The sequence below is a fragment of the Carettochelys insculpta genome, chromosome 2, assembly GCF_033958435.1.
Source record: "Carettochelys insculpta isolate YL-2023 chromosome 2, ASM3395843v1, whole genome shotgun sequence".
Classification (NCBI taxonomy): Eukaryota; Metazoa; Chordata; order Testudines; family Carettochelyidae; genus Carettochelys; species Carettochelys insculpta.
The window spans coordinates 241,176,206-241,199,157 of NC_134138.1; the positions used below are offsets into that span (position 1 = coordinate 241,176,206).

A 22,952-nucleotide genomic window follows, 5' to 3' on the forward strand; every position below is an offset into this window, starting at 1 on the left:
TGACTAGAATAGCGAAAGCAAGAGTGAGTTTGAAGGCAATGGATAAGATCTGGAAAAGCAAAGCAATTAGCTTAAGAATGCAGCTGAGCGTCTTGAAAACGTGTGTATTCAGCAGCATGTTGTACGGATGTGAGACATGGGTGATAATGGAAGATTTGAAAAGAAGAATATTGGCACTCGAAAAGAGTTGTTGTAGAAAGATTCTGAGAATAGAATGGATGCAGAAGGTCACCAATGAGGAATTATATAGAAAGATACAGCCAAAAGAGAACCTGCTGCAGAAGGTTATAAAATGGAAGCTACAACTATTTGGGAATATTTGCAGAATGAACGACGAATGAAAAATCAAGACTCTGATATTCAGCATAATGGAGAGTTCGAATAGGAGAGGCAGACCCCACAGAGAATGGATAGATGATATAGTAGATTGGTGCGGAGCTAGTTTACAGAAATGAAGCCACTCTGAATTGGATGAGGAAAGATGGAAGGAAATAGTGAGAGAGGCATCAGACACCAACAGGCACTGAGCCCATGGTTGTTGTTGATGATGATGAAGTTAGTTAAACACCTGTCTGGGTGGTCTAAATGATTCTTGGCTACGTCTACACGTGCATGCTACATCGAAATAGTCTATTTCGATGAATAACGTCTACACGTCCTCCAGGGCTGGCAACGTCGACGCTCAACTTCGATGCTGGGCAGCACCACATCGAAATAGGTGCTGCGAGGGAACGTCTACACACCAAAGTAGCACACATTGAAATAAGGGTGCCAGGAACAGCTGCAGCCAGGGTCAGAGGGCGGACTCAACAGCAAGCCGCTCCCTTAAAGGGCCCCTCCCAGACACAGTTGCACTAAACAACACAAGATCCACAGAGCCGACAACTGGTTGCAGACTCTGTGCATGCAGCATGGATCCCCAGCTGCTGCAGCAGCAGCCGGAAGCCCTGGGCTAAGGGCTGCTGCACACGGTGACCATAGAGCCCCTCAGGGGCTGGAGAGAGAGCATCTCTCAACCCCTCAGCTGATGGCCGCCATGGTGGACCCCGCTATTTCAATGTTGCGGGACGCGGATCGTCTACACGTGCCCTACTTCGACGTTCAACTTCCAAGTAGGGCGCTATTCCCATCCCCTCTTGGGGTTAGCGACTTCGACGTCCCACCGCCTAACGTCGATTTCAACTTTGAAATAGCGCCCAACACGTGTAGCCGTGACGGGCGCTATTTCGAAGTTGGCGCCGCTACTTCGAAGTAGCGTGCACGTGTAGACGCGGCCTTTTCCTGCCATGAGAGCAGGGATATGGAGTTGATGATCTCGCAGTGTCCCTTCTAGTTCTGCAATTCTATGATTCTATGAATATTGGTCAACATAATAGGCAGTAGACATTGTTTGTTTGTTTTTTGTGCTGGTACGTCCTGGTTTTCAGTACTGGCAGTTCATCAGCCCCCGCCATGGGATTGGCTGGAGGTGGGGAGTGGGGAGTGGCTGAGTTCCTCTTTTTTTGCAAAAAAGGTGCTGGGAAGTAGCATCAGCACTATTGTCACTCTTTTGTAGGTGTCACAGCAAATGAATTTGAAGGACTATAATGAGGTAGCTTTTAACTGTTTTTGGTTAACTGTCAGGTGTGAGGGGTAGCAAAGGAGAAAGAACTGAGATGCTTTTTTGAAAATTTACTGAGTGAGAGATGGAGGCTGGTATTATTGACTGATTAGAGGCAGGAGTGGCTGAATAATTGGTTGAGAATGGACTGTGAAGGTCCTTGTCAGTGAGTACAAGCAGAGTAAGTTTGATGTAATAGAGAAGAGAGAGCCATCTGGGGTGGGGGCAGGGGTGAAAAGGTCAAAGTGATGGGCTAGACTTGAAGAATGATCTTTGCAGCTGTACTCTAGGAGGATGTGATAAGATTGCATTTATCAAGGGCAAAGAAAAAGATATTGTAATGACGGTGTGATATGATGAGAACCTGGACAAGAGTTTAGCTGTGTGGATGACAGAAAAGCCTGAATATAAGTGGTGCTATGTAGAAAACGTAGACATAACCTGGATGTGAGGACCTAGAGAGAAGTCCAAGTCAATGATGAGGCATAATTATGGGAGTGAGTGACAGGCAGGATAGTGACATTGTGTACAGTAACCAAGAAAGAGATGGATACCGAACAGAAATATTGAATAATGTCTTTCTTGTTTGTAACAGAGAGATAGCCGTGCTAGTGGACTGCTTTTTTGTTTTGATAGTATTTAGACTAGCATGGCTACCTTTCTGTTACTATTCAACATGCAGGGCACTACATTTAGCCGTTTGGAATGGAGATCCATCAACTACATGAAAAAAACTCGCCCAAATCCAGACAGACATTATCTTTCTCTAAATATTGAGTCTGTTCTGGTATGGCTATGATCTGAAGAAGTGGGTCTGTCCCATGAAAGCTCATCACCTAATAAATTATTTTGTTAGTTTTTAAAGTGCTACTGGACTGCTTTTTTCTTTTTTGTGTTATTATTGACAGTTCTACCTTAGCTAATTAGTAACAAATCAATGCCATTGTTAGGACACCTTTTATTCCTGATATATTTAACAAGCTCATTTTTAATATTTTTCTCTCTGCTGGACATAGACTTTTATCTGGTGTCCTTTTGCTTGTATTATCAATTTTCTACAATTCCTAGGTTCTAATTTATGTTCGGTATTCTCAACAATTGCCTTTTTCCATTAGAGGGTGTGTGTGTGTGTGTGTGCGTGTCCTATGACTGCTTTCACTTCGCTGCTAAGTCAGACTTGTTTAGTGATTAGTGTAACCTTTTTCAGTTGTGTGAGCATGGATTTTGGAGCATCCAATAAACTGTTCTTAAACAGTTCCCAGTTATTTACATTTTTCTGTTTCTTTCCTCCACCTGTTTTAGCTCATAATTGGGACAAGCTGTCGACTTCTCCAGTGTCTTTCTTATTAGAGAGTATATTTAAAGTAGACAGAAAAGAATATAGAAGCATACTGCAGTGTGACTTGTGAACATATTACATTGTACGAATTTATAAAAACTGATTTACTGAACCTGCATGGAGAGAGAGAAGCTTTCAAGGTTTGACAGTGTGAACCTTATTTGTGTTGGTCAGCTCTTACTTATGCAAGTGCTGCATCGATTACTGGTGTAATTTGTTCACCAACTTCACAAAGGTTACCCAGTTGAGCCCCCAGCAGTTAAATGTGTCATGTTACATCAGTAATGTTTGTACTTTAAAGTATCTGTGTAAGGTAAATTAACAATATTCCTTGTTTTATTTTATATAGTCCTACGGAAAAGGAGCTAGAAGAAAAAACCGATTTAAAGGATCGGATGGGAGTACCTCTTCTGACACTACCTCTAACAGTTTTGTGCGTCAGGTATGTTGTGCTTTTTTAGTTTGTTATAGAGTATTCAGAGGATATTGTAAAATTGTCGGTGTTTGAGATAAACCGAAGTCTTTATTGTGTTATTAGAGATCAAGTTACAATGGGATGTTATTGGACACCGAACACAGCAGCTTTTGGTTGCTCTTGTTTGCTGTTGATGTGAGCAGTATTTACTTTCTTTTTGTCACAGAAATTCCATGAAGTGTTTAAGAATGAAAGGGAAGGAGAGACTTGTGGGAGGGCTTGGAATGACATGTAGGAGAGACATTGCAGTCCCACCAACCCCATGAGGATACCCTGCTTAAAATAGTGCTGTGTGAGGCAGTTTAGATGCTTTTTAAGCTTTTCCTAGTGTTATTTCAGGAGCCTGGCTACAAAGGAAATCCTTGGTAGCCTGGATCCCACCAAACTGCTGTGGAGCTGGGCTAGAGTTGTAAAGGACAGAGAACCAGTGCAGTGTCATTCACACTCTATGTCCCCAGATATGTGCACATTTCAGAGTGGATGTATTAGTTTTGATGAAATAATACCATAGGTGAGGGGGAGCCTTACAAAGTTTGCAATCCTGGTCATGGATTTATTGCTTATGAATTGATTTGGCCCACAGAGTTGGTGAAAACCATAGTGACAATAAAGTATATCCAAGGCACAGTGTATCCTATGGCTAACAATTTCACCATTGTCTTCAAAATTCTGCTTCAGAATCTCAGTTGAACACAGAACCTTGAAAATGTGAAGCAAATTTTAACAGTGCAATGACATTTACCTGAATCTGCAACATAGCTCTGATAAATGAATTTCCTTATCCATTTTATTTGAGATTTTACAGGTGTAGAATTTGGCACTTTTGCAGCAGAATTCACCATTTTATTGCAACAAGGCATGCGACATTTTGCTTTTTGTCTTCTTTCCTTGCCAGAGTCTCTTGCTTTTAACTTTACCAGTTGTATCAACAGATCAGCTCATCAGACTGTCAACTATTCCATGCATCTGAAAAGTTATTCTGCTTTAATACCACTGTAGTCACATGAAACTTTTGTGTGACTTGCAAGTTTGATGAAATTAAAGCATGTATTATACTTTTTAAATATGACCCCTCAGGCCCAGCAGAAGATCATCCTTCAGCAGCTACTGACTGAATAATCACTTTTAAAGGAATGTAAACTTTAAATAATAAGACATACAGAGATATATATTTGAGAGGGAAGAGAAAGCCTTATGACGGGTTGGAGTGTGTTATTGATAGTGTTCCAGGCAGTGAGTGTGGAAAACAATGAACAAAGCTTTCCCCTTAACTTTCTGTGTTTGTAATTTTAAGATTCTAGGTTGATGGGGTACATCCTGCTGCAATGTAAACGGCCATGAAAACGTTATGTTCTGTTTGTTAATTTCTTATTGTTATTTTACACTGCTTTAGTGTACTTCAGGTAAGAGTAGGCCTACACTACAGCAGAAAGTCAGATTAAGGTACACAATTCCAGCTATGTCATTTATGTAGCTGGAGTTGACACACTTTAATTCAGGCTTCTGCACTGTCTCCACTAAAGGGAAGCAAAAGTATCTTCGCTGATGCAGGCGCTCTGTAAGTTTGATTTAATGTGTCCCCACTAGGGAAGCTAAATTGAACTCTGGAAGACTGACTGCGGCAGGGTTGATCTTACCTGTAGTGAAGACCTACCCTAGGACTCGGCAGAGTCAGGGAGAAAGGGAACTGCATCTTCTTGAGACTCAGAAGGAAGAAGTGTGCTGCTAGAGCTTTTTCTGACTGTCAAGCCCCATGACAAGTATGAGAGAATGTGATGTGTGTCAGTAAATTCATTGTAAGAATTTATCCCTCTTTTTTTAAAAAAAATAGCCCGAACATTAATACTAAGTACTAATTAGTAAACATTTAGGGCAATTCTCCATGTTTAGTACAGGTTGAATTTTCTAATCTGGAACTCTCTCATCCAGCAAAGTCTATTATGGCATGATTTTAGTTAGCTGGACAACCACTTATCATGGGTGTGACCAAGCTTCCCAGGATGCCATGACGTGTGTTTACAGCCCCCAGTCCTAGCTTTCAGTGTTCTGTGATGTTATTTAGCTGTAATTTACTCCTAAGTGTCTTGTAGGAGCACAGTAAGCAGTAGAAGTGTTGGAAATGCTGATAGCCTTCCAACCTCCCATCATCTTGCAAATTTTCTCATCTGGCACCAGTCAGGACTCAAGGGTGCCAAACAAGAGAGGTTCAACCTGTAGTGACAACATACTTCATCAAGGAATCTGTGTCAGTACTCACTTCTTGAAACTCACTATGGTCTGGCATGTATTTCTGGAAATTGGGCACAGCTTGGAGCAGCTTCAGCAATAGGGTGCACATATGTGCTGGATGTCAGCCTATCTCTATATTAACCTGCCTCTTCCTTGCCAGTATACAGCGTAACTCTCAAATTCAAAATATGCCAATACAGTATGGGATACCTGCCAGTGTGGTGGTTGGTATCGTGGCAACACCGGGGTTTGAACCAATGACCTTCATAGCAAAAAGAATGAGTCTTTACTGCTTTTACTAAGAAGTCAGGTTTCTTACCTGAAAGTCGTCACTAACTCACTCTACTGTGGTTTGGACATCAGGATTGAGAGTAGGGGAGGACACACAATACTGATGTGGCAAATGCTTAAAGTGTAGAACTTTTTTGTGTTTTGGTCATTCACACCATAATGTACAGATTATCATGGTGCTTAAGTGCGAACCTGCTTTAAACCCTTTTTTTCCCCTTTTCATAATGCATTTCAGTAATGGTTATAGTATTGTTCCAAAATGATACAGCAGCTCTGAAGAACACACAGAGGAATTGTTTGCGTCAGAGCAGGTGTGTGGGAAAAGTGTTTCTACATGAGTTTGCTCACTGTAGAGTTTTTTTGCAGAGCTCAGGATTACGCCCTGGACAAGCAGTCCTGTTCTGACTCTCCTTCCTACCTGGCTAGCTTAATAGGTTCTTCTCTGCTGCACCTTGGGATTACAGTGGATGAGAACTGGATATGAATTAACAGTGTGCCCTTGTAGCCATTAAGGCTAATGGCATACTGGCATTAATAGAAGCATTGCCAGCTGATCTAGATAAGTTAGTATTGCATTTTACTCGGCATTGGTGAGGCCATGTCTGGAGTATTGTGTCCAGTTCTGGGCTCCCAGCATAGAAAGGAAGTGGACACATTGGAGCGGGTCCATCAGAGGGCAATGAAAATTATTAGGGGGTGGGAGCACATGACCAATGAGGACAGGCTGAGGGATTTGGGCTTATTTAGTTTGTAGAAGAGAAGAGTAAGAGGTATTTTGATAGCAGCTTCAGCTTCTTAAATTGGGGCTCTAAAGAGGATGGGGAGAGAGGATGGCCATTCTCAGTAGTAACAGATGTCACAATAAGGAGTAATGGTTTTACATGACAAAGGGGGAGGTGTAGGTTGGATATTAGGGAAAAAAACTGTTTCACCAGGGCTACGTCTACGCTAGCAAGCTTTTTTGAAAAAACCAGGGCTCTTTGAAAAAATTCTGTGGATTGTTTGCATGCAAAATGCATTTTTTTTTATATTAAATCAGAAGAATGCAGCCCTTTTTCTGACGGCCCTCTTCCTCTCCCAGATAAGGAAGAGCACCTTTTTCTGAAAGATTCTTTCAAAAAAAATTTTGTAGATGCCCTGGAAGCCCTTTTTTCAAAAGAGCAGTCCTCGTGGTGCTGGATTTTTGATCCCTGAGCTGGGGGCTGTGTGGACACTATCAAAAAAGCGGATTGATTTTTTTTTTTCATTCTGCTTTTTTGTGTGTGGACATGCTCTTTCAAAAGAAGTATGTTTTGGAAGAGATCTTCTGGAAGAACTTTTGAAGATCTCAGTAGCGTAGATGTAGCCCTGTAGAGTGGTGAAGCACTGGAATGCTTTACCTAGAGAGGTGGTGGAATCTCCATTCTTAGAGGATTTTTAAGTCCTGGCTTGACAAAGTCCTGGCTGAGATGATTTAGTTAGGGTTGATCCTGCTTTAGGCAGAGGGCTGGACTTGATGACCTCCTGAGGTTCCTTCCAGCACCAGGATTCCATGATTCTATAGTTCTATGATTCTATAACCAAGCTGGAAGAGGAATTCCTAGCAGCATTACTGCAATTATATGCAAAAGCACAGCAGACTTTGGATGTCAAATACTGAGAGCGCTCTTGGACACTAGGTGCAGCTGTTTTCCGCTATCTGTATTTCTGTGTGAGGTTCCTAGAATATTACAGACAGATATAACAGGGTCTCTTTCTCTACTTTTATCTTTTGTAGAAGACTGCTATTTTGTTATAAACTATTGTTTTCCCTTCTTTAGTGGTAGTTGCTTTTTGGGGTACAGTGTCATTAATTATCCTCATTCTAGCATACTTGTTCCATTTGCTAAGGACAAGCAAAGGGTTAGCAGCCTAGCATTTGCAGATGGCAGCTTTCTCAGTGTCAGCTACTCAGGGTAATATCAAGAATGAGTACAGAATTACCATAAGTAATATAGGGACAGGAGGGGATTGGAAAAAACAGGGTGCAAAGTTATTTCAGGAATGAGTACAGTATTACAATGAAAAAACACCCCTTAACTTGACTTCAATTAGGTGATTAAACCTTGTCCCATTGTACCCAATATCTGAGCTGGTTATTCTAGTGGCAGTTCTTATCTGTGTCTTACAGGGCAATGATTTTCTTTCACATAGACTATATTTTCTTTGTCTTCTCCATTTCTTCCCCTTACCTCTTCTTAGGCCCCTTTTTTCTTGCTGATCCTCATCTCTTGACAGGCTTCTTTCTTTTTTTTTTAATTTTGTCATTCTTCCCTTTGTGTACCTCTCTCCAAATGCTCTCTGCTGAATAAATTCAATTACATGGACAGTGGTTTTAGCAGCTAGCAGTAGTAAAAGGCTTTAGGTACTAAAATTCTAGGTACAGGTTGAGCCTCTCTAATCCCAAACTATAGAATCCGACAATATTTGTAATCCAGCATGATTTTAGTTAGCTGGACAACCACTTCTCATGGGGGTGGCCAAATTTCCCATGTTTCACTAAAGTTTGTTTACAGCCACCAGTCCTGGCTCTCCGTGTTTTGTGCTGTTATTTAGCTGTAATTTAACCCAAATGTCTTCTAAGAGCCCAGTAAGTGGTGGAGGTGTTGGTAATGTTCTAGACAATATTGACCTCCCATAGTCCAGCAAATTCTCTTGTCTGGCACTGGTCATATCCTGAGGGTGCCAGACAAGAGAGGTTCAACCTGCATGCAACTTAAAAGGTTTAGGAGAAGGGTGATAAAGGGCCCTGTCTAGACCAGCTGTTTACTACTTAGCCACCTAGTTGTATCCTGTTCTTAAGGTAAGTTAATCTAGGAGAGGCATGCAGATTCTGTATGTAATGACCAAAAGACAGTGATATTTGCCTTAATGGAAAAATGTGTGTTTGGCAAGAAAAGACACGTGCCCAATGTTGAAGAAGAGCATATGTTTACATATTGCAGGGCTGCTGTCAAACATTACATAAATCTTTGAAGATAGGATTTTTTAGTATTGCAAAATGCAGTGAAAAAACTTGGATCAACAGGCGCATGTTAAATTAAAATTGCTTAGGGGGGAATGTTAATATCAGTTACTTGGTTGTGTGACCCAGTTTTCTGTCTCAATTTTTCTGTTTCCTTAAGGATATATGTACCCCTGGCTCCACTGTGTACCTGGCAAGTTTCTTGAGCTGCATACCAAATACTACAGTAGGAGGGAGAATGCCAACTTAGTTTTATTTGAATGAAAATGGCATCTTAGTAATGTTTCATTTGAATTATGTGACAGTCCCTGCTGTCAGACACTGGAGATGGAAACTGACCTTTTCTCAGAGGTCCCCCAGAAGTAGTACATGCTATTTAAACGCTTTGTTCAGAGGGCACAAAGAGAGCAGTCCAGAGTGGAATGATGTTCCCATATGTTGGCCTTTGTAGGTATTAAGTTACCATTACATTGAAGCAATTGTTTAATGAAATGCTATACAAAATTAGTTTTTCAAACTCAGCAGATCTGCTACCCAAATGTATTGTGAACCGTATCTGTTGATTTCACTGACAAACCACTGCCTTTTTCTGTTTTAAACACTACAGGGCATATAAAGCTCTGGGAGAGAGAGTTGGATCCTTTTTCACTTTGTGAGCATTAGCAGAACTGTCAACTAAGTTCTTTGTTCAGTATCTTATTATTGGTGATGTTAGAGCCAGAAAGAACACAACTTGATTTTAAAATCCCAGAATGAATTTGCAGGGCTAGGAGTTAGTCAGGGGAGAGGGAAAGTCTTGTAAACTGAACAAAAGATAAGTCATTGAGCACCAGTAAAGATGTTTTCCAGGTGAGTACCCACCAAGGCATCGTATAATGTCACCAACACTTTTCTCTCTTCACTGGGATTACCTTGCCTGATACATCCTAGCATTTCATTAGCTTTTTTTATTGCCGCCACATAACACTGGCATCTTATAGTAATCCTGTGATCAACCGTTACTTCCAGGTCTTTCTTCTCCTCTGTTGCTTCCAGATGGTATGTCCCCATCTGATAACAAAAATTCTTGCTGTTAGTCCCTAAGCCAGGGAAAGACATGGCCCTCTCCTAGGCCAGAATCCTATCCTGCACCAGACTCCCATCCAGACCCTTCACAAAAGTATCCTGCCTCACATCACAAGGTAATTCCAGTGAAGATAGAAAAGTGTTGGTGCCATTATACAATGCCTTGGTAGGTCGTCACTGGAAAACTGTGTACAACTTTGGTCTTCAATGTTTAAGAAAGATTAATTCAAACTGTAACAGGTGCAGAGGAATAGAAACATACCTTATGAGCAAAACAAAAAGCAGTCAAGTAGCACTTGAAAGACTAGCAAAATAATTTATTAGGTGTGCTTTCGTGGGACAGACCCACTTCTTCAGATCATAGCCATACCAGAACAGACTCAATATTTAAGGCACAGAGAACCAAAAACAGTAATCAAGGAGGACAAATCAGAAAAAAATGAGCAAAGGGTGGATAACCTATTTTGTAAACCCTGCGTTGTGAGTTCATTCCTTGAGGGGGCCTTACACGGTCCTGGGGCAGGTGAGATTGAAAAAAATATATGTCAAAGATGGTGATAGGTCCTGCTGTGATCACAGCAGACTGGACTCCATGGCTACGTCTACACGTGAAACCTACTTCGAAGTAGCTTATTTCGATGTAGTGACATCGAAATAGCCTATTTCGATGAATAACATCTACACGTCCTCCAGGGCTGGCAGCGTCAATGTTCAACTTCGACTTTGCACAGCACCACATCGAAATAGGCGCAGCGAGGGAACGTCTACACGCCAAAGTAGCACACATCGAAATAAGGGTGCCAGGGACAGCTGCAGACAGGGTCACAGGGCGGACTCAACAGCAAGCCGCTCCCTTAAAGGGCCCCTCCCAGACACAGTTGCACTAAACAACACAAGATCCACAGAGCCGACAACTGGTTGCAGACCCTGTGCATGCAGCATGGATCCCCAGCTGCCGCAGCAGCAGCCGGAAGCCCTGGGCTAAGGGCTGCTGCACACGGTGACCATAGAGCCCCGCAGGGGCTGGAGAGAGAGCGTCTCTCAACCCCCCAGCTGATGGCTGCCATGGTGGACCCTGCAATTTCGATGTTGCGGGACGCGCAACGTCTACATGGTCCCTACTTCGACGTTGAACGTCGAAGTAGGGCGCTATTCCCATCCCCTCATGGGGTTAGCGGCTTCGACGTCTCGCCGCCTAACGTCTATGTTAACTTTGAAATAGCGCCTGACACGTGTAGCCATGATGGGCGCTATTTCAAAGTTAGTGCCGCTACTTCGAAGTAGCATGCACGTGTAGACATGGCTCATGACTGCTCGAGGTCCCTTCTAGCTCTGTGAGATATATATACCTTGATGTTTCAAAAAAAAAAAAAAAGACTCAAAGAACTTGGCTTGATGAGCCGCACCAGAAGAAGGTTGAGGGGAGATACGATTACTCTGTATATATATTCAAGAAGGAGTGGAGCTGTTTAAGGTAATGGCTATAAACTGGCCATGAACAAGTTTAGGCTTGAAATTAGAAGAAAGTTTCTAAATGCTGGAGAAGTGAATTTCTGTAACAGGTAAGAGGAACAGTGGAAACAAAAAGAGGATGTCTGCATAACAGCCTGCACTTGAAATAAGCTATGCAAGTTGTGTAGCTTATTTCAAATGTAGTTCAAAATAAGATATTTTGGCATTTTGCTCTGTTTAGACAGTGCCAAATGTTGAAATAAAGCAGTATTTTGAGGCATCCCCTATACTTCCTGTAATGAGGTGTACAGGGATACTGAAATAGCGGATATGTTACTTCAGAAAAATATTTTGAAATAACGGGCGCATTTCAAAGACACAGAGTAACTATTTCAGGATACCGAGGTATCTCAAAATAGCCCTGCCATGTAGGCATAGGCAAACTGGCTACAAGACGGAGACTGATAAGTTTATGGAGGGGATTTTTGTGTTGTGACTGTCTGCAACAGCATGTAGCTGATCTGTGACTACTAGGGGCAAAAATCCTGAAGGACCAGTGACTAGATGTGGAGGGCTCTGAGTGACTATAGAGAATTCTTTCCCAAATGTCTGGCTGTTGGGTCTTGATGAAATGGTCTAACAGCTGATCACCATATTATGGTCAGGAAGGACTGTACCTCTGGGTCAGATTAATAGAGATTCAGGGCTTTTCACTTTCCTCTGCAGCATGGAGCACACTTAGGGTGACCACGTTGCCCTATGGTAAATACAGGACACTGGCCTCCAGTGATTGGGGGGCTGCTGTTCCATGTCAGGGCTCCTCAGAGATGGGCACAGCTGCCCCACAGTGAGGCACCAGGGATGGAGACTCTTGAGCCTCCGGATGAGAGGGAGCTTAGGATGGGGGCTCCACAACTTCCCAGCAAGGTGGCACCAGGGAATAAAGAGGCTGCTCCGTGGCAGATATCACCAGCAGTGAGGGCTGCCTCCACGGGATGCCAGGAAATGGGGCAGCCACCCAGTGGAGGTGCTCCCTTGCAGTGGGGGCCACTGCCTTGAGAAACCGACTGCCAAGGAACAGGATCCCCACAAAATACAGGACAATGAGCCCATTTTCTTAAAAAAGTCGGGGCATCAGTGAGAGAGCTTAAATAAGGGACTGTCCTGGGAAAAACGGGATGGATGGTCCCTGGAAGCACTGGTCGCTTGCAGGTTTCAACTAGAGTAAACAGTAGATTCTCTGTAACTTGAAGTGTTTAAATCATGATTTGAGAACTTCAGTAACTCAGAGAGAGACTGTCTCTCTTTCAGGTGGGGATGGGTGAAGTTCTGTGCCCTGCCCGGTGCAGGAGGTCAGTCTAGATGATCATGATAGTCCCTTCTGGCCTCAAAGTCTGTGAGTCTATGAGATTTGGGTCGTAATGACCAGTGCTTTGCACGGAGTGCAGGAATACATCTGCTCCATGGCTACATCTGCACTAGCGAGTTGGCTGCTCCGTCGAGAGAGTGGCTGGGCTGTCTGGCCACTCTCTGTCAACAGAGCGGATTGACAGTGATCTGCTTTTGTGTGTGGCCACAATCTGCCGACAGAAGTTTTGTTGGAAGATATCTTCAGACAGTAACTTCTGTTGACATATTACTGTAGTGTAGAAGTAGCCGAAGGGTTTGAAAAATAGAGACCAAGTCAAACTGGAATGAACAAAATATTTAACAGAAAATTGTATGGCATTTTTAATCAGTGTTGTTTTTTTTTTTAAACAAATACCATATTCTATTGGCACCACATATTTTGTGGTTGCATTTCTGGGACCCATCTTCGTTCAGGTTTTATTTTAAATGTTAATGATTAACCACGGAGACAGTCTATTTAAAAAAAATGTTGCAAAAACAGATTAAATTGTGATACAGACTGCAGACTCCAGGCCTGCTTAGACTGATATATTGAAGGTTTTATAAATCTGTTTTCAGCCTTTAACTACTGGCTCAATGCCTGTTACGCTGTGTTCACTCACAAACATAACTATAAATAATGATGTAATGAATTTATTATCTTTCTGCTTTCCCTCAAAGACATTGTCTTAGTATGTAATTACTGACTGAATTTTGTGAATGGTAATACTAAAACCTACAGTAAAAATAACTTGCAGGCATCAGAGTTTTTAATTATTCTTGCTTGTAATCAGTGTCAAATGTGGAATGCTTGCAAAATGAAGCCTATTTTTAATAGAAACCCAACCTATAGTGACATACAGGGCTTCTTACCCGGAACAGTATCTCGTTCCATAGACTCCAGCTTGCCCTGGGTGTGGGGGGAAGAGGAGTGCTCAACACCCTGCTTTGCCCCAGGGCCCTCCCCCAACTAACGTTTTTCCTCAAGCCCCCACTCTTGCTTCGCCTCCTCCCTCTCATCCCCTCCCCTAAGGAAGTATGCCCCATCCTTCCTTATCTTCAGCATCTCCTGCGTGTTAGGAAACAGCTGACTGTGGCAAGTGGGAAGTGCTGGGACGGAGGGGGAGGAATTAACTGGCAGGGCCACCAGCAGGTGGGAGAAGTGCGGGGGGACCTGGCTGCCAGTGGGTGCTAAGCACCTGTTAATTTTTTTCTGCAGGAGCTCGAGCCCCAGGACACCCATGGAGTTGGTACCTATGCCCAATTCCCAATCTGAATCTCTGTCAAGTGGTGAAAGAGATTTATTGGATTTCACAGGCCAACCGTTCCTTGCTAACAGTACAAGAGTCATATATGGATTAGAGAAATGCAGAATTATCCTCACAAAGGCCAAAAATCTGATTAAAAACAGAGTAGCGGTAGCGAAGGTCCCAGTGGTTAGTTTTCATCCTGGAAAAAAGCCCTTATTACCCTCATACCTAAGAACCAATTGTCAGAACCACAGTTCCAAATTTGGTACCCATGGTCACAGTTCCTAAGGGAGTTGTAGTATGGTGGGAGTAACACTACTTTATCACTTTAACCCCAAGCTATGTGAAACAAATATTTAGATGTCTGGCACTTGCGGAGGATGTTTCTTTCCCTTGGAATCCACTTAGTTAGACATAAAGATTTCTTTGCTGTGTGAGGTGATGAAAGTTTCAGTTTGCAAATTCAGACCACAAAATATACACACCCTGAGTTCAGATTATGCACTTTGATTGCTAATTTTGTCCTAGCTTTCTCCTTCATATTATATTGTTTTGAAAAAATGTTTTATAATATAGATGTCGCCTAAGATCCCTGCTACACCAACATAATAACTCCACCACCTCCACAAGAGGCGGAGGACCTACTTTGGCATACGTATGGCAGGGTTGGGCAAAATACAACCTGTGGGCTGAATGCAGCCCACCATGCTGCTGGATATGGCCTGCAGACACAGTGGGGAGCCTCAAGCAGGCTCTGTGCCTGTCTCGCTCCTACACTCCACTCAGAAAAGCCATTGTGGAGCTCTGTTTGTTTTACAATAGCTACATGCCTGGAGGGCAGGAGAAAGAGGGTTCACAGTACCATTGGCTGTTTTCTGGCCAATGGGAACTTCCTGTTCGAGCCCCCGCCCCACTCCTCTCAGGCTTGTAGCTTTTTGCGGATGTGCGTGGTCCTTGCTATGGTTGAGCATGATCAGCTGGGCTGCTGGCCAGGAGTTGCCCAAGTAAGTCTCATGGCCAGAGCCTGCCTTTGCCACTGCCCCCAACCCTGCCTGCTCGCCCCAGTCCTCTGCCCCCACCCTTACATAGTCCAATCCCTCTAACCTTCTCCTGCACCCATACCCTCTCCCAGACCTTGCACCCCAATACCCTGCCACAAGTCACCACTCCCTCCTGCCACCGGTCACAACCCAAACCCAAATCTCCTTTACCTAAGTGCCTCACCCCAAGCTGCCTTCAGTACTCAACCTCCATGTCAGACCTTGCACCTTCTCCATTAATATCAGAGAAGAGTGTGGCTCTTGGCCACTTTCCAAATTCTTGGAGTGGTGCCCCCCATCAAAAAATACTGCCCACCACAACTTAGGGTGATGCAATGTCTTTGTAGACAATGCGTTTCATATGTCGGCTGTGGGTTGTCATTCTTGTCAATGTCATGGCTGACACAGATTGATATATTCATGGTAGCACCTTATTAGCATCTTTTGAACCCGCTCATTAACATGCCTCTTTCGAAAGGATCCCTGCATCCCTGGCAAGTACATTCCTGTTCAAATGCAGGAGTGTTTGGTCTTAAGCATCACTCACTGGAAATATTACAATATGTGCCAGTGACATTTCACGGCCAATTTGTCATGCAGTTAGCATTTTTGATCTTGCAACATAAAGGTATTTTGCTGTACATTTATTTAACTTGTTGCTTCCATCCTCAGTAATTTGTTCATGAAAATATTGGCTTTATTTTTCCTCTGGTCCCCTTCAGACTTTTATGTAGTGGATAGCAATGTTCATTTAGGGCAGTGGTTTTCAATGGGTGTACTGCAACACACTGGGGTGCTATGAGAACTGTCAAAGTGATGACCTTGTACCAGCTGGGGCTCAAGCAGCAAGGCTGCCTGAGTCCCATCTGTCACAGGGTTGGTCAGTTTCTCCCTTCAGTGGCTCTTTGCAGCTCCACCGTAAAGGGAAATACCGAACCTGCAGGAGACCGTTCGTGTCAGGAGTCAGCTGAAATGCTGTTTCCTGGCCCACATAGGCTGGCAGAGAGCCCCCCTCCCCTGCCTGCTGTGGCAAGAGGGAAGTGGGAGAAGACTTTTGGAGTCGGGGCATGGTTTCAGTGCTGCATGTTGGCTCCAATGGGCTGGAGGGGAGGGGATCCTGCTCTGTGGAGCCACTTCCTGCCCAGCGAGTAATCGAATAACTGCTGAAATTTTCACTGAATTATTTAACATCCCTAGCATGGCATGTGTTCGCTTGCCTGCCTTTTTTGCACACTGGCAGGCCCAAGTTTCCTACTAATCCAAGAAGTTGCTATTTACTGAATTTCAATTATTTATTGGTTTAATTATTTAATAAAAATATAGTTTTAAAATATTATTACAAATATGAAATTCATAACATGAAAAGGCAAAATTCAGATGCCTGAACTGAATGCTGAATGTGGAATAGTTAGAAATAGTTGAGTTGAGCAGGTTTTGAAAATGTGTCTGTTTTCACTAAGATGGTATATTCTGTGGTGCATTTGAAACATTATTGCATTTGGTCTTTGTTTAGCTTGTTTTATGCACTGCTGTGTTGCAAACCTCTCTAGTCAGGCTGTAACCGTAGTAAATGTAAGTAAATGTGATGTTTATGAGCAATTGATTCAGCTGAAAAAAGTGGGTGTATCATGAAATTGTTTGTCTCATTGAAGTGTGCTGTGTAACTGAAAAGGTTGGGAATCACTGATTTAGAGCCTGTTTATGTTGTGTATATAAATACATATATGCACGCATTAGCTGGGTCTACATGTGAGCGCACTTTTGAAAGGGCAAAAATCGAAGTTTGGCAGTTGAAATAGCGTCCGTTAAAAGGGAGCACGTGCCTCCATTTTCGGATTGGCATTTCGATCTGCTCTTTTGAAGCTCCGCCACAGGTCTTTCAGAAGAGAGAGTACACACAGCTCCAAGCCCTCTTTTGAAAGAAGGGGGGCAGGAAACACCGTGGACAGGGTCCCATGGCCTACAAGCCCTTCCGGGGCTGCAGCCAGCCACCTCCTTTAAAGAGTCCCTCCCTGCACCCTTCCCTCCACACAAGCTGAGTGCTGCCCAGCCTTTCCCAGCCCAGCAGAGCCTCCCTGTGCCCACAATGGAGGCCCAGCGACAGCTCCTGCAGCAGGACACCCTCATTATGGACGCTCTGCTGACAGTGCTGTGCACTATTGCCACAGCTGCACCTGATCTCATTGGGTGGCTGGGCGGTCCCCCTGAGGCCGTGGGGCCCCCCCAACCGGGGCACTGTCGGGCGCTCCCCCGGGTGACCCGATGCCTCTGGACGCACCCCAGCAGCACTGGTGGGGCGAGGAAAGGTGGCTGTGAAACTTCCACGTCGAGGCAGACCTTCGATGAGATCTGCCACTGTCTTGCCCCCACACTTTGGCACTAGGACACCTGCATGCGGCCAGCTGTCACACTGGAGAAACGTGTTGCGATTGCCATCTGGAAGCTGGCCACCCCAGACTCCTACCACTCCATGGGACAGCAGTTTGGGGTGGGCAAGGCCACTTTCATGGCCGTACTTATGGAGGTAAGGTGGGACTGCGGGGGTGGCTGGGGCAAGGGGAACCCACCGCTGCAAGGGGCCGGATGGGGCAGGGGCTGGATGGGAGTGGGACAGGGGGCTGGATGGGAAGGGGACAGAATGGACCTGAGGTAGGGGGAGACGGCCGCCACACCCGCACTAGAGCACACGTCCCCCTTCCACCCCTGCAGGTCGTCAGAGCCATCGATGCGACGCTGCTCTATAGGGTCATCTGCCTGGGGGATCTGGAGAACACTGTCGCCAGCTTCCAGGACCTGGGCTTTCCATACTGCATCGGCGCTTTGGATGGCGCACACATCCCCATCTGCGCCCCGCCACACAGCGCCGGCCAGTACGTGAACAGGAAGGGCCACCATTCGGTGGTGCTCCAGGCCCTGGTGGACACGAGGGGCTGGTTCACTGACATCTGTGTGGGCTGGGCCAGCCGCACCCACGATGCCCGGGTCTTCTGGAACTCCAGCCTCTGCTGGCGCATGGGGACCAGCAACTTCGTCCTCCAGGGGGAGATCCCGGTGGTGGAGGACATCACCATGCCGCTCTGCATGGTGGCAGATGCAGCGTACCCCCTACAGCCATGGCTCATGAGGCCATACATGGGACACCTTGACCCCACCCGGGAGGCATTCAATCAGCTCCTCAGCCACACCCGCAACATTGTAGAACGGGCCTTCGGGTGCCTAAAGGGGAGATGGAGGTGCCTCCACACGTGGCTGGAGGTCGGGGTCCCCAACATGCCCCAGGTGGTGGGCGCCTGTTGTGTCCTCCACAGTGTTGTGGAGGAAAAGGGGGACACCTGTGTCCTTGGGGGGAGGCCCTCTGGCTAGTGCTGGCTATGAGCAGCCGGGCACCCCCACATCCACCAGGCTCACCAGGACAGCCACCGCATCCAGGACGCCCTCAGGCAGGCCTTTGCTGATGGTCACCTCTGACCCGCATGCACACCCACATCCCACTCACATCTGCCACCCACTGTCCCCGCCACCCCCACCCCCACCAGCACTGCACCCACACATCCACCACCCACCATCCTCCTGAGGGGCACAGCACGGAGTGGTAAACAATAAAATAATCATTTATATACACTATTCTCATTGTTAACATGTACAGGGGTGGGAACCTAACTTGGAGGAGAGTTGGGGAACTTGACTTGGAGTGGGCGAGGCACTCATTCCAGGGCAGGGGTGGTGGGCTGCAAGCCCCGTTGGTCCCTGGAGCCTCTGCTTCCCCAGGTGCGGGGTCCCCGGCGCGGGGTAGAGGGTGTGGGTAGCATCGGCAGATAATGCCGGTGAGTGGGCTTGGTGGGGGTGGAGTGTGCGGGCTCAGTGGGGGTGGGGGAATGGGCTCGGTAGGGGTTGGGGGGCGGCTTCAGCGGGGTCAGGCGGGGGCAGGCTCAGTGGGGGGAGCTGCCAGGGGGGCCAGGAGGCAGGCAACAGTGGCCGTATGGTCCCGGAGGGTGTGGCCCGTGTCCTCCAGGGTGGTCAGCAGCCTCTCCCAGGCTGCCCTCCTCCACTCCATGTTGGCCTGGGCGAGCCTCAGGTGCTGCTCAGCCACCTTGGCTTGGTGCTGGCTGGCTGGGTCTTCCTCATCCTGGTGGGAAGCCCTTTGGCCACGGCCCCAATGGCGCGCTGCCTGGGGTGGCGTCCGGGCACCTCCGAGGGCTGCAGGGGGGGCTCTTGGGGACGAGGGATGGCGAAGGGCTCTCTTGGCTCATGGATGTTGCGGCTGTGTGGAGAGGAGGAGAGCATGTAGGTAATGTGCCCCGGATGGAGTGGACCAGGCTGTGGCCCACCCATGCAAGCCCACCCCATGAGGCCCCCTGCCCCTCCAGAGGACACTGACCCCCCAAGGGGCACCGACCCACCCCCAACGGGCTGGACCCGTATTTCAAAAAAGCAGACTGTGGAGCGTCTACACGTGTACTCTTTCGATTTAGTATTTTGAAAGGGAGCGATCTTCCTGATATGAGATCAGGGTTCGGATTTCGAAGTCTGCACCCCGTTCTTTCAATTTTCTTTCGAAAGACGGGTTTACACGTGTGGATGCTCCTCCCGCTCTTTCGAAAAAGAGCCAGTTATTTTGAATTTTTGTGCACGTGTAGACACAGCTATTACGTACACATAAAGTGGAGAATGTCTGTTATTTTGCAAGGACCCTCATGACAGCTATGGAGTACATAAATATATATGCACAAAATTTGTACTGTTTGTGCCATATGTTTTTTTTTATATCAGTATCTATGCTTTGTCTATAAGTTCAGGTAATATGGCACATAGGCAGATTAGACTGTGCTCTAGGAATAAGTAAGTTGTAAGTAAATTTAAAGCTACTATTATTAATTAATTTGAAACTGCAGTGTAGTATCTTTTCTACACAATGTTATCATTTTTGTATTATTCAGGTTTGGGTATTTAATCTACACCTGAAAGTGTTTTGTGTATTTAATTTACAATTGTAAGTGTAATACAAATAAAAACAAGCCACTTTTGAATATAAGGACAGGTACAGAAAATCCATGACATGTCTTTAAAAAAGTGAATATTTACCAGCTAGTATCTCACAATTAACATAACATTTCCTGTTTTGAGTATTATATAGGGAAATATTGTGGTGGGCAATGTGTAGACCAGAATTTATATTAAAAAAAATTTCCTTGAACAAAATTTTTAGACTAAAGGGAAGAAATTCAGAAATGTCAGACCTTTAGAACAACTTATTATAAAATTATAAGTGCCCAAGTGCGTGATTACTTAAATTTCTAGTGTCATTGAAATCAAAAGGGTCTTGTATATGAATAAGGTGACCACAGGCACATGGCAATTATCCTGTAAGTAAACAATAGCAATTAACTATGGTGATGATATTGTTCTTCATTTGAGCTCTCTTGTTCAGCACATACATATTTTTACGAAAATTAATACATCGTTCGCTAATATGTTATCTTGTATTTTTATCTGCAAAATATCAGTAATTAAGAAATTTTAAGAGATTAAACATTTTGTATGTTGAAATATGTAAATAATTGAAAATCTACTACTCTTTGGAAACTTCTGATGTAAAGTGTGCCCTTAAAGATAGTCTAGTTAGTGTATCTCTGAACAATGAGCCAGGAATTTCTGAATTCTAATTTTGCCTCTAGTCTCAGAGTTCTTAATAATGATTTACACATGCATAGTACTAGCTATAAACATTTAGGACTATGTTAATCCTTTGCATGAGACATCTTATAATTATTACCTGTAGTTTACAGATTAATAAATCAAGTCTTAAAACAGAAAGAGGTGTGATTTTTTCAAACGTGTTGAGCACCTGCAGCTCTCACTGTCTTCAGTCATACTTTATGAAGACCAACTGCTCCTGAAAGTCAGGCCAAAAATGACTTAACCAAGGTCAGGGAGCTTATGAGAAGTCCAGGATTAGACTTCAGTTCCCCAGACTCCTTTGCCCATGTCTGACTGATGAGACTACAGAGCATCTAGACATTAAGTTTAGTGTAAGAGCATTGCTTTGAACCAATGTTAGTATGCTTGAGGCCAAGTTAGCCAGAGATACCGGGGGGGGTGGGCACCAAGACAGGGTAGGCTTGATTGGCTCTTACTATACCTTTTGCAGGATAGAGTGTGTGCTCATGAACCTTTCCCTTTTCAACATCTTTAAGAAAACTTGGTATTTTATTTACAGTTCTCTTGAAAATCTGTCCCTGTTTACCTTCTCTGAGCATAATAGGTAGTAGTAGGCATCCTTCAGTCTGCATAGACTATGGATCGCGCCCTTTAAAGTTTCAATTGAGGACTTCATTTGCAGCGTCTATTGTGACTATGAAGACCCACACGAGAGTGACAGTCCTTGCTGCATCTCCTGCAGATGTAGTGGGTATCTGGCAAGTCCTTATTGTGCTTTCTGTGCGCTCGCTTCTCCTCTGCTAGCTGTCTGATCTTCATCTCGCCCTTCTGAAGGCCCTTGTGTAACCCCTGCCTCCATCTGCTGCGGTCGTCTGCTAGTTCTTCCCAGTTGTCCAGCTCGATGTCTACCTCTCTGAGGTCTCTCTTGCAGACATCTTTGTAGCGCAACTGGGCGCATCCGGGAGGTCTTTTGCCAGAGGCTAGCTCACCATACAGGATGTCTTTTGGAATCCTTCCATCATTCATCCTGTGGACATGGCCAAGCCAGCAGAGTCGACGCTGCCTGAGGAGGGTGTGCATGGATGGGATTCCAGCTTGCTCGAGGACGGCGGTGTTGGTCACTCTGTCCTTCCATGATATTCCAAGGATGCGCCTGAGGCAGCGCAAGTGGAAGACGTTCAGCCTCTTTTCCTGGCGGGCATACAGGGTCCAAGTCTCGCTGCCATAAAGGAGGGTGCTGAGGATGCAGGCTCTGTAGACTTGCATTTTGGTGTGAGTGTACAGCTTGTTGTTATTCCACACTCTCTTGCTGAGTCTGGACAGAGTTGTGGCCACTTTTCCAATCCTCCTATTTAGCTCAGTGTCCAATGACAGGGTGTCAGTGATGGTGGACCTGAGGTAAACGAACTCGTGGACGACCTCTAACGTATAGTTGTCAATGCTGATTGATGGGGATTCAGCAACATCCTGACCGAGTACGTTTGTCTTCTTTAGGCTGATGGTAAGCCCAAAGTCCCTGCATGCTTTGGAGAACCGATCCAGCAGTTTTTGAAGCTGGTCTTACAGCAGCATCGTCTGCGAACAGCATGTCTCTGATGAGGACTTCTCGCACCTTAGACTTAGCTTTCAGCCTTGCAAGGTTAAACAGTTTCCCATCAGATCTTGTGTGCAGCAAGATGCCCTCTGTTGAAGATCCAAAGGCATGCTTCAGGAGGAGTGTGAAGAATATCCCGAACAATGTCAGAGCAAGCACGCATCCTTGTTTGACGCCTCTCCTGATTCTGAAAGCATCTGATAATGTGCCGTCATATTGGATGGTTCCTCTCATGTCTTCGTGGAACGACTGGCTCATCTTGAGTAACCGTGGAGGACAGCCTATCTTGTGGAGCAGTTTGAACAGACCATCCCTGCTGACCAAGTCAAAGGTCTTGGTCAGGTCGATGAAGGCTATGTAGAGTGGCTTTCTCTGCTCTCTGCACTTCTCCTGCAGCTGCCTTAGAGAGAAGACCATGTCAACGGTAGACCTCTCTGCACGGAATCCACACTGCGATTCGGGCTACACCCTCTCAGCAATCTTCTGGAGTCTGCCAAGGATGACGCGAACGAACAGTTTACTGGTGACACTTAGGAGGGAGATTCCACGGTAGTTGTTGCAGTCGCTTCTGCGTCCTTTTGTTCTTA

General features: G+C 45.2%; 1 protein-coding gene across 1 annotated transcript in view; it reads left to right on the forward strand.

The window, feature by feature from the left end:
- The window catches only part of CACNB2 (calcium voltage-gated channel auxiliary subunit beta 2), a 402,055-nt gene that overhangs the window by 15,446 nt on the left and 363,657 nt on the right, over positions 1–22,952 (forward strand). The window contains exon 2 of the mRNA XM_074984834.1: positions 3,289–3,381. Within this exon, the coding sequence (XP_074840935.1) occupies positions 3,289–3,381 (93 nt within the window). The remainder of the gene's footprint in view (positions 1–3,288; positions 3,382–22,952) is intronic.